The sequence below is a fragment of the Schistocerca piceifrons genome, chromosome 5 (genome assembly GCF_021461385.2).
Source record: "Schistocerca piceifrons isolate TAMUIC-IGC-003096 chromosome 5, iqSchPice1.1, whole genome shotgun sequence".
In the NCBI taxonomy this organism is placed as follows: Eukaryota; Metazoa; Arthropoda; class Insecta; order Orthoptera; family Acrididae; genus Schistocerca; species Schistocerca piceifrons.
In genome coordinates, this window is record NC_060142.1 from 80,081,154 (window position 1) to 80,099,263 (window position 18,110).

General features: G+C 43.6%; 1 protein-coding gene across 1 annotated transcript in view; it reads left to right on the top strand.

Moving 5' to 3' along the window:
- Positions 1 to 3,095: 3,095 nt before the first annotated feature.
- LOC124798701 (B9 domain-containing protein 1-like) overlaps positions 3,096 to 18,110 on the top strand; it is a 50,038-nt gene continuing 35,023 nt past the window's right edge. The window contains exon 1 of the mRNA XM_047262211.1: positions 3,096 to 3,728. Within this exon, the coding sequence (XP_047118167.1) occupies positions 3,606 to 3,728 (123 nt within the window). The 5' untranslated portion in view covers positions 3,096 to 3,605. The remainder of the gene's footprint in view (positions 3,729 to 18,110) is intronic.

Below are 18,110 nucleotides of genomic sequence, written 5' to 3' on the forward strand. Positions count from 1 at the left end.
CCAACAAACAACTGATATCAACAAAGAAAGCTATGAGAAAACGAAATACGAAGATTTACACATGACTATGTATCAGGAAGAAATGAGCTTGGGGTCACATGATCAACGATGGATGAATGACATCAACCGCCAAAATCTCAAGAAACCTTGATGGTGCCATGACGTGATATGACGGGATGGAATGGCCAGTGTGGATGCAATAATTTGAAATGCATTTCACAATGTTTTTACTGGATGTGACGTGACATCATGTGATGGCCAGTGTGAATTGGCTTTTAGAATATTAAATAGGTAGGTAGTACAAATGGATTTCCTTCGTAGTTGCTGTGTATTTGGTATGGACATTTCGTAGACACTACAACAATTTGCATTTGAAACCGGAAAAAAGTAAGCTCTTAGTTTTGAAGAGCAAAATGAAGGGACATTTAAGGTCACTTCACACTGGCCATTACCACATGTCATGTCATGTCCATCAAAACATTCTGCAATGCATTTCAAATGGTGGCATCCACACTGGCCATCCCATCACGTACGTCATGTCATGGCACCATCAAGGTTTCTCAAGAAGGTTTTGACGGTTGATGTCATTCATCCATTGTTGATCATGTGACCCCAAGCTCATTTCCTCCTGATACATAGTCATGTGTAAATCTTCGTATTTGCAGGTAAATTGTTTCATATTTGACTGTAAATATGACGAAACCAGTATACACTTCAGTTTCGTCGTTTTGTGGTTTCCTGAGTCGTGTCTGAAACGAAAGTTTTGGCAGCTGCACCTCAAATGAGTTGTGATGGAGTTAAAGCTTGTTGCGTGGAATCGCTGCATAAGGAAAAAAATAATAAGAAACGTGTTTCGATTCGTGACTGGATGAAGGAAAGATGTCAGCTCGGTTGCCCAGCATCCTTGCTGAAATAATTTGTAATGGAAGACCAAGAAGTTCTTTTAATTATCTTAGAATGTCGCCAGAGCGCCTCACGTTTCTTCTAAATAGAGTTAATTATGCGGTAAGGAATAAAGATACGGTAATGCATGAAGCACTGTCACCAAAACTGAAATTACATATCACATTGCGTGCATTACATATGCGGTTTTAGTTGGTGATGACGCTTTTTCATTAACACCAATTATTATTAAGATTAACAGTAATAATTATTAACAGCAGTAATTACTCGAAGCATGCCACATTGAGAATAGAATGGTTTGCAAACCACTCTCTTGAAGATAGATCTGCATGTAATAATAAAAAATTTATTGTCATTCCGCTGATTACAGCAATAGACAAAGTCAAGAGCATATATTTCTACGTACACTACTATATCGATGTAAATTGGTTTACATAAAACAGGTACACGTTAGAATACAGTATTTTCATCTTCAAAAAGTTCATGAATGGTGTAAAACGGATTGTTCACTACTTGCTTATATAATTCAGCTTTAAAAATATTTACAGACAGTTCTTTAAAGTCAGCACTTAGTCTATTAAACATCCATAGTCCAAGAACTAGGCAGGAGCTCTGCGATTTTGATAATCTATAATATGGCATGTCTACAGATGTTCTGTTTCTAGTATTATGGCTATGAATATCACTTCTCAACACAAAATTAGAGACATTGTTTCTAATGTACAATAAAACATTGTAGATGAATAAGTTTACACCTGTAAGACACTGCAGTTTAATAAACAGAGGTTTACAATGTTCTGTTTTATCATAATTACTATTCTTATTACTTTCTTTTGTAAAAGTAAAATGTCATTTACATGACAGCTACTACCCCACAGTAAGATTCTATAAGAGCTGATGCTTTGGAAGAAGGCAAAATATGCTGATCTCACATAGTCTTTGGGAAAATGTCTTCTTAAATTTCTAATTAGATAAATAACTCTTGAAAGCCTAGGCAATATATTTTTAATGTGTGGTTCCCATATCAATTTATTGTCAATAGTAACACCTAAAAATTTAACAGTTTCTAATTCTTGGTAGTTAGGAATCTCTTTGAGGGTAAAGTAAAGTGTCTGATTTTGTTTTCATTTATACTGGTTCATGGTTTGAGAAAGGGAAACTAATTACATCAGTGGACATACAAGTTCTCTTAATACTTGTAAATGTATTGTCTAGACAGGATGAGTCTCTGGTAGGTTTGCAGTTAACATAGTACAGGTTAAATTGTTGAAGCACATTTTGGAGCTCTGTCACAGTTTTTCTGTCCTGCAGGACATCAAAACTTGAATTGATATTCCCTCCAATGACAATATTGTATTTTTTCCATTTCGGTATATATATGTACATTAAGAGTTCCTCAAGTTTCTCCAGAAAGATTTGGGGGTCACCACTAGATGGCCTGTACACTACTACTACCATTAGCTTAAGGATCTCAATTACTAGACCTGATGTTTCAAAATGGATTTCATCACAAAGGGTATTGAGATCTATACTGCCACTGTTTGGTGCATTTTTAAAATTCAAACATATGTGAATGGGGAGCGCTGCTGTGACTTTTTAAATAGATGAATATTGAATAAAGGATGCAGGCCAACTCGAATGATGGGATTTTAGTCTTGTAGACGGAAGCATTTCCACAGCTAGAATTTCATTTGCCTGTATTTTTCTTAATTCAGTTGTATATGTGCTTCTAATTCAATAAATTTTGCCCTGATGCTCTGATTTTGTCAGCCTATCTATGGTCTGATCATACGTGAAGGTCTCAGGAGCAGCAATATGTTGCTTATTTTTGTAATCGGCATCCCTGAAATCCCACTAACACCTATGCAGAGCATAGATATCCTAAAAGCGAACAGTATTCTCCGTTCCCCACTTCATATATCAGTTTGTCTACACTCTACGGACACACATAACCTCAAAACTCATGCAACTGTTGTCGGCAAAGTTGGAACACGCCGACAGTGCTTAGTTTCACCGACGAGTTGCGCAAACGCGCCGCGCCCATGCGCAGTACGACCTATTGTCTCACTCTCTGTCTCTGGCAACTTAGCAAACGAACATCTAAGGCTCGTGTAAATAGGTTTTAGTTTCTTTGCTGCAAATGTCACTACTTACTAGTAACCCACTGTCTTTGAAACTGCCCGGAAATTTGCTGAACCCTAGTGATTATATCACTTTCTACTTTTTATTTCATTTTGTTTTTGCAGGCGATCACATAATTTTGTTCACTGGACATATTTATTTACCGCATTTTATGCGCAAGCTGCCACAACATTAAAATCTTAGTAACAAGTGAAACACTCAGTTAAAGTATTGGATCCATCTTGCATTTCTCGTGACTTATATTCGATATTCATCCACAATATGCACTAAAACACTCGTCGGAGAATTGACCATTGCGCTCAAGATCTTTGATTTTGCAACCGCGGTTTGGCGTCTCCAACGTTTTCGATACAGTGTTTACACATCAATGTTATCATGATGACGTCACACAATATCTGTTAGTGTTAGGAGTCTACCGTCTACGAGTAGTTAGTACTGAATCGGAAACTTCAGCGAAACAGTGTTATAAAATTTTATTGTGATTATTCAAAGGACGTGTATCATTAACTATAGGAAGAAATTTGTTTATTCCCAGTGACAATGTGTGTGTGTCACTGATAATGTCAAGTGGTGTTTTCTTGGTTTCTGTAAACGGACAAATTGAATCTGCAAGTATCCCAGATGTAGATGATTTGTATTGTAAACATTGTTTTACTTTTGGACCTGATTGGGTTGTAACATCGGTGAGTGCAACAGTTTGTAACAAAATGCCCTTCTATATTATTTCTTTCTTGTATACATTTATTTCCAGCCTACGTCAAATTTTGTATTAAACTCGCCGGCGGTTCTAGACGCTTCAGTCTGGAACCGCGCGATCGCTAAGGTCGCAGGTTCGAATCGTGCCTCGGGCATGGATGTGTGTGATGTCCGTAGGTTAGTTAGGTTTAAGTAGTTCTAAGTTCCAGGGGACTGATGACCTTAGATGTTAAGTCCCATAGTGCTCAGAGCCATTTGAACCATTTTCTGTGAAACTCAACTGTTAGGCTAAACGGAGGCTGGAGGGTAGAGTAGCGAGACGGGGATTAGGAATAAAAGAGAAGTGATCACTTTGAGCTAAGAGAGGTGGAAGTGAATAACGAGTATGACGGTAAAACAAAATAATTTATTCCTACTCTCTGGGTCAAGAGGGAAGTTCACTGCCTGTAGTCAGTGACTTATTGTTAGTGGCTGCTGTCACGTCTCATTTCGGTACATAAATATTCATAGTTTTGTTGTTGGGAGGCCAACGAATCTGACACGGAAAAAAACCCTGATTGTGGTATATCTTGGCCCCTTTGAAAAATAAATATCATCACGTTATAATCGTATTGTTTACAGAGTTTGTCGCATGTTTCTTGTGTCACTGGTCAAAGCCGACGTCTCGTATTGAACATTCGTCTGTTTCCAGGTCGTCGTGCCAAACGACTTTTTTTCCGTTCCACAACGGTCGGAGGTGGTTTAATTCATTCATTTATTCATTCCTAGATTGTATTCTGTAAATCTCATAGTGAAGGAGAGATTTCAGGGATGTATAACGTGTCAAATTTACATTAGAAGGTAGAATCTGCCAACAGATTAGGGCTAGCACTAATCTACTCAGACTTATAATTATGTTGTTTACATAGATTTCAACCAAAATTCACACTATTAATAAAATATACCATTAGGGAGTACATCTATTGGCATGTAAGTATAAGACTCCCAAAGTCCGTGACGAAGCTTGTGCAAGGTAGGCGTAATCAATTGTCAGCATTACACAATCTTCTATTGCACTTTTTCACCCTAATAACAGTGTTTCAGAAGATTACGCCATAGAACAGAATTGAGTCAAAGTACACTAGCAATCCTCTCTGCAGGTCAACACATGTAAGTGATTTCTGAGTGCAGATCAGGCAGAACTGAACTGTTCATAACTTGTATGTAAGCTTATTATCAATCTGGATGGCCAAAAACTAAACATAAGTAGCCTCATTCAGTTTTTGCCCATTGATCTCTGTCATGTACTGTAAATTATTTTATTTGTTTGTAATTGCATGAAACGAGTGTGCATGTAGGAATAAAGGTTGAGCTGTTGTCAGTGAACCAGTTGTAAAGATGTTTCATTATTCTCCTGGGTTGTTTGGTGTAGCCATGTTTGGATCTTTTATAGACATACTTGTTCAAATGGCTCTGAGCGCTATGGGACTCAACTTCTGAGGTCATTAGTCCCCTAGAACTTAGAACTAGCTAAACCTAACTAACCTAAGGACATCACACACTTTCATGCCCGTGGCAGGATTCGAACCTGTGACCGTATCGGTCTCGCGGTTCCAGACGGCAGCGCCTAGAACCACATGGCCACTTCGGCCAGCTAAACATACTTGTGATCATCAGCAAACATTATAGTTTTTGAAGAGTCCTCTAGTGTCCCATGTAAGTCATGTATGTAGACCAGGAACAGGAGCAGGCCATACACTCAACCATTTGGTGCACCACAATTTAATGTTTTCTCCACTCAAAATTTATCCTCATACCTGTCATGTCATTTGCTAATGTGATGTATGCATGTTAGGGAAGACCTTTAATGCTATATCTCTTCTGTTTCTTTGGCAGAATGCTATGACCCACAAATTCATATGCATCAGGATAATTGTAGAAAATGTCAGCAGGGTAATTTTTATTGGCCAGTGATACTAGAACTGGATTTTAGAGCTTATGTGTAGTAGAGAAGCCTCTGCAGAAACTGAACTGAGGAGTGTATAATTAGAGGCCAGATTCTTATCTTTACATGTGTGTAGTTGTGCAACTGCTGCATACTTCGATATTTCAAGAAATACATCCTGACTCACTGACTAGTCATCAGACTAACTCAAGGATGGCTCTAACAAGAAGTCAGCACAAAATTTTAGTAGTTTGGCTGAGATACCACCATAGCCAGAAGACTTAGTGACCTAAAGATTTTTGTGACCTCTTTAACAGATTGGTTGGTAAAACTGATGTCTGGTGGTTGATATGCATTGTGTTTCTAAATAAGTTTGTTGGCTGAGCTTTTGGTGGACCATTTTTTCTTTGTTTTATGTACTGTTGGAAGAATTGGTTGAATGCTGTGGCTGATGATTTTAATTTTTTATCATCATCCTCATTAGTTCTGTCATCTGGGAGTTCAGAATCATTTGCCTTGCAGAGTTTAATCATTTTATGTCTAATAACACTCCACATTATTATTTCATTGTTCTCAGAATTTTTATTTTTGTGAATAGTTTAATGTTTTCCCCTTTTTTTATGACATGCTTAAGTGTTGATTTGAGCTAGTCCAATGCATTAAATAAAGCTCTCTCATCGTAGTACAGGATATCCGTCTTCTAAGTGTCTACTGTAAATGTCCCTCATCTGTTCTAAAGGAAAACTGATGTTCTGAGAATATTTTTAGGAAATAATTACACATCACATCTATTGTGTCTTTTTTAAACTTCTTCCCTTTAAATGCGAACATTTTAGGCTAGGCTTTACCATGACTGTTATTGACATTAAATGAAACAGCAAGTTTACTGTTACCAGTCACTGTTTATAATGCGTTTCAAAGGTTTAAACTTCCATCAGAAGCTGGATTTACATTTGTTAGTATGATATTTGTGTGTGTGTTGTGTTACGATTTTTTGGAGGAACTTGTGGCACCATCTCCAGTGATCACAGTTTCCTTTTACTGTCGTAACACATAACATGTATACTGTCATATGACAGTATACATGTTATGTGTTACAACAGTGAAAGGAACCTGAGACCACTGGAGACGGTGCCACAAGGTCCTTCAAAAATTCGTAACACAATGCACACACACACACACACACACACACACACACACACAAATGTAAATCCACCTAATGATGGAGGTTTAAACCTTTGAAATGCATCGTGGAGATAAATAAAGAGTGACTGGTAACAGTAAACTTGTTGTTTCATTTAAGCTTCTTCCCATTTTTCATCCTGTAAATTCTCTCTAAATATTGTAATTGAGTCAGTGTTTACAATTCTGTCACAGATGTGAATGCTTTATTGCTGCCATTTGACCATCATGATCACATAAACAATTTATTGGAATTCACACCTATTTCATTCAAAATAGTTGGATTTAGAAATGTATTGTCAGTCACTGCTGCACAGTGTCCTAATCTTGATGGAAAAGTTGCTGTTGGAGTCGAAACAAAGCTGGACATCAATAACTCTCAGTGTTCTGAGACAAAATATATACTGAACTCTCCACATACAAATACTTCCCAGTTATATGTACTCTGTAACTGCCTTATGAAATGTAAAACATTTCCTTTTGTATTCCTGTAGGCTCTCAGAACTATTAGCATGTATGCTTCCAAGTGTGTTACTCAGGAGGCTAATATCAGTATTAATGGGATTTTCAAGAACTGCCACAGACAACTGTATGGACATTTTTGTTTGCATTTTGCATTTCGAAATTAAAAGGGGAAAAAACAACTACCACCGAAATATTCACAATGAAAAGTTTATAGTCAGTGTAACCACTAGGTTTGGGTACTAGTAGGCTACATGCCAAAAGACACCAAATTGCAGAGTATTTAATTATGCAAAATAACAGTGCTCATCTGGAAATTTTGTACCACATTGTCGTATCCATGTAATAATCTATCATCATCAAATACATTATATTGTATGTGGCATGTGGGTTGTTTATTTGAAAGTTAACTTGTGAGAAGAAGTGGTAAACTTCAGTTTTAGGAAAGCTGTTGTGAACTACCTCTCAGTTTATCTTTTGTTGGGTATACTTCACAGAGAAAACAATACAAGACTTCATAAATGAAATATTGGAAAAGCCAAACAAGAAAAAAATCCTGTTGCTTATTTTGTGACCTTGCCAAAACCTTTGATTGTGTGGATAGCAAAACACTTTTGGGTGGATTAAAGTGTTACGCATTAATTGTATCACCTCTTGCATGAGTGGAGTCTATAGATAGCTTAGTAACAGAAAGCGGAGTGTGTCGTTGACAGACTACGTTACAGAGATGAAACAAAGCTTTGGATGGGGTAACAGAGCATCTGATATATGATAAAGACTTTTGTTCTTAATCAGTAGAAATAAAATCAATTTGCCTTTTCTTCCCAATAATCATATATACAACAGAATGGGATCGATGACAGTATTATGAAAAGGATAGTAGAGTCACAGCCAAGCACAACGAAAAGACTGCTAAACATTTAAGCTCTTGGCCATAGGGCCTTCTTCAGAAATAGAAAGCGCGCACACATTCATACAAGCACAATTCACACACATGTGGCTTGGCTCAGGCCACAGCGGCCAGAGACAGCAGCCGTGTGTGTGTGCATGCGTGCGCGCACACGTGTGTGTTTTCTATTTGTGAAGAAGGCCTTTTGATTGTAAGCTTAAATATTTAGTTGTCTTTTTCAGTGGGCCTGTGTGTGTTGCAACACTTACTCTGCATTGAAGTGGGATGTTGTGCAACCAGGTTCCCAAGTTGCTTTAGTACAGCTCCACACTGTAATGGCTTGGCTGAGACATCCAACAACCTCTTCTGTGTTGCTGCCCAGCATTATTGACAGAGCATGTCATCAGCTGACTCTGGTCCCAACAGCCTCCAATCTATGGCCGTGAGAGCTATGGCAAGGATCATGTTCCCAACTCTGTTGAGCATTTGGCAGGTAGTTGATGTAATGCCTGTGACCCACTGCCTTGTGTTGATAACCAGAAAACGGCTTCCCAGGGCCAGTGCTGGCCTGATGCGGTGGTGGCTTCAGCTCCTGTGGTTTTAAGGCAGACTGCCCTGTCACAGAGTAGAATTGTGGTCCAAGAACGGCATTCCATGATAGCAGTATTGTGATAGTAACACAAGTGACTTTAGTGCAAAGCGCTTAGGTATTTGTATGTTTTTGGGCTGTGCTTGCTTGGGATTTGCTGTGCCTTACACCACATATGCTAAACACTTCCATGATTGTAAGTGTCGAAGGGGCTTCTGCTTTCTTTCCCTCGTGTACAGATGAGTCAGCTGTGTCGACGACTTGCCAGGCTGGCTTGCCTTGCAATGCTGTAATGGCTGTGTTGTATATTGTAAGGCATGACACCCATTCTTGCCTGCAGCTGTCACTGCTGCCATCTACCCCACAATCTGCACTTTTTTGACCAGATATGGGTTGTTGCACCACATTGCCCGCCTCTTTAAGATCCATTCCCTCGTGTTGCCTTAAACCAGATCATCCTTATGGAAAATTATAGTGACAATTTCTCTGGCAGCTGGCCCAGTTGGCTCTGGTCTGTTACTTACTCAAGATTACTTTTGTCATTGCGTTCTTTTATGCACTACTTATCCTAAGCTCTGTCAGTTCCTTTTAGCTTAACTTACAGTTCCCTCTGGTGCCTTCTAGGCTCTGAGAATCCAGTCCATCAGGATTTGAACAGCAGCTGAGCCAAGGTAGGTGTAACACCTCTCTAAGTTCTCATGGCGACTACGGTCAAGGCTGCAAAATGCTTAGATGATTATTCCTGAAATTGCGGTAGGTAGTTGGCCCCACTATTTCATAAAATGTCCAGTTTATTAATAATCCACTTCCATCTAGCTCCTCTGCAACTAATAACAGCCACTACACTTTTACCCTGACAAATTCATTCAGTATCCCTCATTTCAAAGCATTACTTCCGCAAAGCCTCTGTACTGATGACAATCAATAGCTGAGGTCGGGGATACGAATTACCCTTTCTTCTCACTGAAGTCACCTGCTGCCCCGCAACAGTTTATCTTGTCCATACTACTAACAAACACAAAACATAAATCTGTACTTCTTTTCTAGGTCTTAATACATACCGGCTACGTCTCATTGGTTCATTCAAAACTTCTCACTCGCTCCTTTGTACCTTCTTTTTCACTTTTCCCTTCTGGTCCAAATCCATAATTCCTGGAATAACTCCTGGCACCCTCAAAACAGTTTCAATGTCTCTCACACGTAAAATTGTCATCTTTATTGGTAATTGAATCTTTACGCTCATGGGAGACATAGTGTATAGAAGTTGATATGACCCTTGATGCTTTGCAATACTTTTTTTCATCTTCCACTTTGAAGTATAAGATGTTGATAACATTGCCCATTGGTTAACTGTGTATTGTAGTATTCTTGCTCTGTGGCTCACTGCTTCTTCTTGCCTTTGTAGGGCCCTGGTGTTAGACTTACGCACCCTGTTCCGTATTTCCTTTATTATTCTCACAAACTCTTTAACAGATTCTCCTGTCTTACACTTCTTGTTTTTGAACATGTCAAATGGCGATGGTATTTTATGGCTATATACTACCTCATAAGTTAACAATACTGTATTTGTGTGCTACTTTGAATTGTACCCTGAGACCACATATCATAAATAAACACCGAGCGAGGTGGCGCAGTGGTCAAACACTAGACTTGCATTCGGGAGGACGACGGTTCAATTCCACATCCGGCCATCCTGGTTTAGGTTTTCCGTGATTTCCCTAAATCGCTCCAGGCAAATGCCGGGATGGTTCCTTTCAAAGGGCACGGCCGACTTCCTTCCCCGTCCTTCCCTAATCCGATGAGACCGATGACCTCACTGTCTGGTCTCCTTCCCCAAAATAACCCAACCCCATAAATAAACATCCAAATTTGATGTGTGATATCGTAGCATCTTCTCTGTAGTTCCATGCACTCTTTCTGTTTTTCCTTTAGTTTGAGGATGTAAAGGACTAACCATCATTTTTTTTCACACAGAAATGGCTAAGTCACAATTCCTTGAACAAATCCTACATAAAGTTGGCTCCCTGATCCATCACTATCATCTCACATACCCCAAACTCCAGTATCCAGTTGTTTGCTAGTGCTTGTGTACTGCTGCTGCCTTCCCCTGTGGGTTCTGGGGTAAGAATAGGCCTGAGGTATTCCTGCCTGTCATAAGAGGTGACTAAAAGGAGTCTCACATGTTTCGGCCTTTACATGATGGTACCCTGGGGTTTGACCTCCTTTCTTCAAAATTTTTCCGAAGAGTTAGCCAATTGGGGAAGTGTGCATTGCATGGTGCATCATGTCCATTGTGCATTGAGGTCTTTAGCCCACTTTCTCGTCGTCACATTTCAGTCCCACTCATTCTCCTTCTCTTGGGTGAGGGCACCTTCCAGGGTGCATTTTCCACCACGCACTGTGCAGTGTCGCCTTCTGTGTCGACGAAGACCATGGACTTCTTTGCACCTGATATCCAGCACGGTAGCCGGCCCATTGTGGTGGGGCCGCCATGTACCCTGTTGGGCTGTAGCCCCCTGACCACACAGGGATCGCTCTGCTGATGCCTGCGCTGTTAACTCCCCATTTAAGCTAAGGGGTAGATGCCCATCCTCCTGGAACATCGGGACTCCCAGCAGTGGCCATCCTGCCAGGTGGCCTTTGCTGCGGTTGGGTGGCACCTGTGGGGAAGGCCCCTAGTTGGAGGGTGGCATCAGGGTGGATGGCACATGATGAAGCGTAGTCCACTATCTCTTGCTGGTGGTGAAACACCAGCAGTCTCTAAGCGTTCACGAGCTCAATTCAACGCACAGAAGTACGACCCCAAATCGTTCCCCTCCCTGGCCACACGATGGGAGGAATGTCAGGCTAAGGATGGCAGCGGATCTTATTTGCCCCGGTACCTTGTATGTTCGAGATTTGATGGGGAATCTTTCATGATGATGAAGCCCCAGATTTTTGTTGAGCATTTAGAGGACAAGTTTGGGGAGGTGGGGGGATTGTCCAAAATGAGATCTAGGTCAGTTTTGACCAAAACAGCGTTCTCTGCACAGTCACGGGAATTATTTGCTTGTGACAAGCTGGGGGATGTTTCTGTAACCACCACACCCAAAAGAGCTTAAATATGGTCCAGGGTATTATATTTCACAGGGACCTTCTTTTGCAGTCTGACGACGAGCTGCGTGCCAGTTCAGAGCGGCAAGGTGTACATTTCGTCTGGCGTGTCTACTGGGGTCCGAGGGATAATCATGCTGCCACCGGTACCTTCATCTTTGCCTTCGAGGGTGATACTTTGGATACATTGCCTGAGAAGGTCAAGGTGATGGTCTACCGGTGTGATGTAAAGCCCTATATACCTCCCCGGATGCGGTGCTATAAGTGCTGGAAGTTCGGCCATATGTCTTCCCACTGTACTTCCAGCATTACATGCCAAGATTGCGGATGCCCATCACATCCCAATACTCCATGTGCCCCACCTCCCATCTGTGTCAACTGTGGAGAGCACCATTTGCCTTGCTCGCCTGACTGCAGGATTCTCCAGAAAGAAAGAAAAATCATGGAGTAGAAGACCCTGGACAGACTGACCTACACTAAGGCTAAGAGAAAATTTGAACTCCTATATCCTGTGCGTATGACATCGTTTTACGCCCCCGCTACAACAGTTCTGGCACCATCAGCTCCGCCAACCCAGGTCACCTCTCAGAGCCGGAAGACTACACCTGCCCCCTTGATGGTGGGGGCATTTCCCTCCCTGTTGCTCCCACACCACCTACTTTGGGAGCAACATCCCACTAACCATAGGGGACGTCTGTCTCCACTTCTAAGCCGGAGAAGCATAAGTCTTCTTTGGCTTCTCTCGCTAGGAAGAGGTCCCTTGGGTCACTCCCTTTCCAGGTTTCTGCTAGTGGGAAAGATGACACCCGTCAGTGGCTGAAGAGCTCAAAAGCAGCTGGTTGTAGGGCTTCACACTCATCCTCAGTCCCGGAGACTGAGACAGTGAAGTCCTCCCAGCCACAGAATCCAAAACGAAGACCCCTAAGACCAAGGAAATTGCAGTGGCACCCGCGCCACTGCTACCTACAAGCTCTGTGTCTGAGGGTGGGGTGGAGATTCTGGCATCCACTGACAACTTAGATCTTGCCAGACCCTCAGACACAGTGGATATAGACTGCTCAGGCAATAAGTCGGTGGCAGCAGGTGACTCTGAGGTGTAAACTGCCCTATTGAATGTTCCATGCCTTCCCAGTCTCACGATGATGTCAACATCCAGTTGAATTGCGGCAGTTTTCCCCACTGCCTGGCTGAGCTACAGCAACTGTTAAGCTTTACACCTGCTATCTGCATTGCCCTCCAGGAAACCTCGTTCTTGGCAATGCGGACCCCTGCCTTCGGCGGCTATAAGGGATATTACAGGAACCATAACGACTATAATTGAGTGTCAGGTGAAGTTTGCGTTTATGCCCTAAACTCAGTCTGTAGTGACACTGTGGGTCCATCAAACCCCTCTTGAAGCTGTGGCTGTCAGAACAAGGACAACACAGGAAATAACTGCCTACAATGTCTATCTTCCTCCAGATGGTGCAGTACCCCTGAATGTATTAGGTGCACTGATTGAACAACTCCCTAAACCTTTTCCATTTTTGGGAGATTTTAACGCCATAACCCTTGTGGGGTGGCATTGTGCTTACTGGCCAAGGCAGGGATGTCGAAACTTTGCTGTCTCAGTTCGACCTCTGCCTCTTAAATACAGGGGCCACCACATATTTCAGTGTGGCTCATCGTAGTTACGCGGCCATTGATTTATCACCCAGGACTTCTCCCATCTATCCACTGGAGAGCACATGACGACATGTGTGATAGTGACCATTTCCCCATCTTCCTGCCACTGCCCCAGCATCAGGCCCACGGACGCCTGCCCAGATGGGCTTTAAACAAGGGGGACTGGGAAACTTTCACCTCTGCTGTCACAGTTGAACCTATCCCACGTGATAACATTGATGATATGGTTGAGCAGGTGACTACAACAATTGTTTCTGTGGCAGAAAACGCAATCCCTCGCTCTTTAGGGTGCCCCAGGTGTAAGGCAGTCCCTTGGTGGTCGCCAGAAGTCGCTGAAGCAATTATGGAGCATCAGCGGAGGTCTACAGCGACATAAGCAGCACCCTTCACTGGAGCACCTCGTAGCCTTTAAACGGCTCCATGCCCGCATTTGTTGTCAGACAACGGAAGCAGGAGTGTTGGGAGAGATACATCTTGACCATTGGGTGCATACATCACCTTCCCAAGTCTGGGCAAAGATCAAATGTGTTTTAGGGTACCAGATCCCAACCGGTGTTACCATAAATGGCGCGTTATTTACCGACACAAATGCAATTGCTGAGCACTTTGCTAGATCCTCTGCATCGGAGAATTACACCGCCCCCCCCCCCCCCCCCCCCCCCCCCCCCCCCCCCAGCCTTTCGCATTCTCAAACGGCAGCTGGAAGGGAAAGTCCTCTCATTCACTACACACCACAGTGAATCCTATAATGCCCCATTTATAGAGTGGGAGCTCCTCAGTGCCCTTGCACATTGTCATCTGATCGGATCCACAGCCGGATGATTAAACATCTCTTATCTGACTACAAGTGACATATCCTTGTCATCTTCAACTGGATCTGGTGCGATGGCATCTTTCATTGCAATGGCAGAAGAGCACCTTCATTTTGGTGCTCAAACCCAGTAAAACCCCACTTGATGTTGATAGCTGTCAGCCTCACCAACGTTCTTTGTAAGCTGCTGGAACGTACGGTGTGTCGGAAGTTGGGTGGGGTCCTGGAGTCACGTGGCCTACTGGCCCCATGTGAGGGCGGCTTCTGCCAGGGTCACTTTACCACTAATAATCTTGGGTCCCTCGAGTCTGCCATCCAAACAGGCTTTTCCAGACGCCAGCGCCTGGTTGCCATCTGTTTTGACTTACGTAAAGTATATGATACGACCTAGCGGCATCATATCCTTGCCACATTGTGTGAGTGGGGTCTCCGGAGGTCTGTTCCCGATTTTTATCCAAAACTTCCTGTCGCTTTGCACCTTCCGTGTCCAAGTTGGTGCCTTCCATAGTTTCATCCATATCCAGGAGAATGGAGTCCTGCAGTGCTCTGTATTGTGTGTGTGTGTATTTTTAGTGGCCATTAACGGTATAGCAGCAGCTGTGGGTCCTTCTGTCTCACCATATCTGTATGCAGATGACTTCTGCATTTCGTACTGCTGCTTCATCTCTGGTGTTGCTGAGGGAGCCATCCACAAGGCACAGTCATGGGCTCAAGCCATGGCTTCCAGTTTTCCGCCATGAAGACGTGTGTCATGCATTTCTGTCGATGTCATACTGTTCATCTGGAACCAGCACTTTACCTTAATGACAATCCACTCACTGTAGTGGAGACATATCAATTCTTAGGTCTGGTTTTCGACACTTGTTTGACTTGGCTTCCTCATCTTCGTCAGCTTAAACAGAAGTGTTGTCAGCACCTCAATGCCCTCCGCTGCCAGAGCAACACCAACTGGGGTGCAGATTGCTCCACACTGCTGCAGCTCTACAGAGCCCTTGTTCAATTCTGCCTTGACTATGGGAGTGTAATTTATGGTTCGGCAGCACCCTCAGCATTGCATTTGCTCGACCCGTTGCACCATTGCGGAGTTCGAATAGCGACAGGATCTGTTAGGACGAGTCCGGTGACAAGCGTACTGGAGGAGGCTGGAGTCCCTCCATTGAAGATCAGATGTGCACAACTGCTTGCCTGTTACATTGCACACATTCATAGCTCTCCTGAAATCCTAATTACCATCATCTTTTCCCAACCATGGCGGTTCATCTCCCGCGCAGGTGGCCCAGGTCAGGGCTAACGATTGCGTTTCGCATGCAATCGCGTCTGCCTGAACTGTAGTCCTTCCCTTCACCAACACTCCTCGGGATCCATTCACGTACACCTCCGTGGTTTAGTTGTAGGCTGAAGCTTTGCCTGGACCTTTCGCATGGCCCTAAGGACTCCGTTAACCCTGCGGCTCTCAGCTGTCACTTCCTCTTGGTTTTTGAAGTGTTCTGGGGCTCTGAAGTGGTTTACACCGATGGCTCTATGGCTGATGGTAATGTTGGCTTTGCCTTTGTCCACAGAGGCCATATTGAACAGCATTCCTTGCCTGATGGCTGCAATGTATTCACTGCAGAACTGGTGGCCATATCTTGTGCTCTTCAGTATATCCGTTCATGCCCCAGGGAATCGTTTTTTCTGTGTACTGACTCCTTGAGCAGTCTGCAAGCTATCGACCAGTGCTACCCTCACCATCCTTTGGTGGCATCCATCCAGGAGTCCATCTAGGCCCTGGACCGGTCCCGTCATTCAGTGGTGTTTTTGTGGACACAAGGCAATGAACTTGCTGACAGGCTGGACAAACAAGCTACGCGGAAACTGCTTCTGGAGATGGGCATCTTTGAACCTGACCTGTGTTCTGACTTATGCCTCAAGGTTTTTCGGCTTTGGGAGATGGAATGGCATAACAGTATGCACAACAAACTGCATGTCATTAAGGAGACTACGAATGTGTGGAAGTCTTCCATGCAGGCCTCTCACAGGGAATCAGTTGTCCTCTGCTGGCTCCACATTGGCCATGTTTCGGTGACCCATGGTTACCTCTTGCGGCGTGAAGACCCGCCTCAGTGTCGGTGCGGCGCCCGGTTGACAGTGGCCCATATTCTGGTGCACTGTCCCACTTTGACTGCCCAGCAATGAAATCTTGGGTTACCAGACTCGTTGCTGCTCATTCTATCTGACAACACCTCATTGGCTGATTTAGTTTTATGCTTTATTTGTGAGGGTGAGTTTTATCATTTGATCTAAGTTTTAGTGTGTGTCCTTTGTCCCTCTGTGTCCTCCACCTTAGTTCTTTTAGGATGGAGGTTTTCATGTGTTGCAGAGTGGCTGGCTTTTCCTTTTTATTCTCGTGGTTGGCCAGCAACTGTAACCTGCTTTCTTGTTTTACTCTCTTCTGTTTCTAGCGTCTCTCTGTTGTTTTCTTGTCCTCTTTTGTTCCTTGTAGTGCTCTTTGCCTTTCCTTCGTTCTTGCGGTTTTTCCTTTCTTTCAGTTTTGTGTTATATGTCATGCCTGTTTTATTCTCACATTTGTGGCATTGTTTTATTAGGAACAAGGAACCGATGACCTCGTAGTTTGGTCCCTTCCCGCCCCTCTTTTAAACCAACCAGCTGCTGCTGCCTGTTGGTTGGGCATTGTGGCCATCTCCACATATATCGAAAAATGGTCAGTAAATGTGAATTTAGATTTATTCCCTGTAGATGTTGCAGTAGCCACCAGAAAGATCGCGGTAGGCGCACATTGGCACGGCGCGTCACGGACAGTAGTTGCCGCAAGTAAAGTCCCATCCACCAGAGGGCACGCGAGAATTCGGCCGCGCCCTCTGCCGGTGGAACAACAACAACTCAGACAGCATGGGCCGTGCCCAGTCAGTTTTTACATCGGGCATGCCTAGCAGACAGTCCCCGGTGTACACTATGTGAAGTGCGATGGACAACGTGAATCGTGTTATTATAGATGTTTTGTTGGAAGTACCTAATACATTAGTCTTGAGCAGCTGAAATGGTGCTAATGTTTCAGGCAACCTCTCCATTGTTACTCTTGTCTGACACAGATCCGCTCTCTGTGCACACTTTATCAGCGTACCTACAGATTTTCAGAGGATCAAATTCACGATTTTTTCATTACCTTATAGAATGGGAAAAACACATTTTTTATGAAACTGAAAGCTGATTGAAATTGTTGTAACATGATTCACATTTTCCGTCGCACTTTACATAGTGTAGACCTGGAACTGTCTGGTAGGCATGCCCAATGTGAACTGACTGCGCACGGCCCATGCTGCCTGAGTTGTCCTTCGGGGGGTGAAGCCACAGTGATCCACTGCGTCGGAAGGTAGAGCGTCGTGCAGTAGTGATGACCTCCACGTCCATTGGAAGGCTGGAGTCGGGGGGGATCTGCCAACCCTCGAGCCGGAACCTTCGAATACGGTTGGATGTGACTCACACGAAGAGGCTCCCGTCGTCCCACCACTGGAGCCCGGGACAGAACGGGCGACAAGCCGTCGAAATCCGGATCCCGATCCACCTCGGGAGGGGCAAGACCCAGTGGCGGGGACGATGGGGAAGGGACAACCACAGGTGAACCAGCCTCCTGAGAAACCGGGCCTGCGAGGGGGACCGGCTCTCGCCGGGGCATCTCTAACGATGGCGATGCCGGTGCTGGAGCTACTGGAGGCCGCCAAGGCTGAGAACCATCACAGTGTGGCAAAGTCACAGG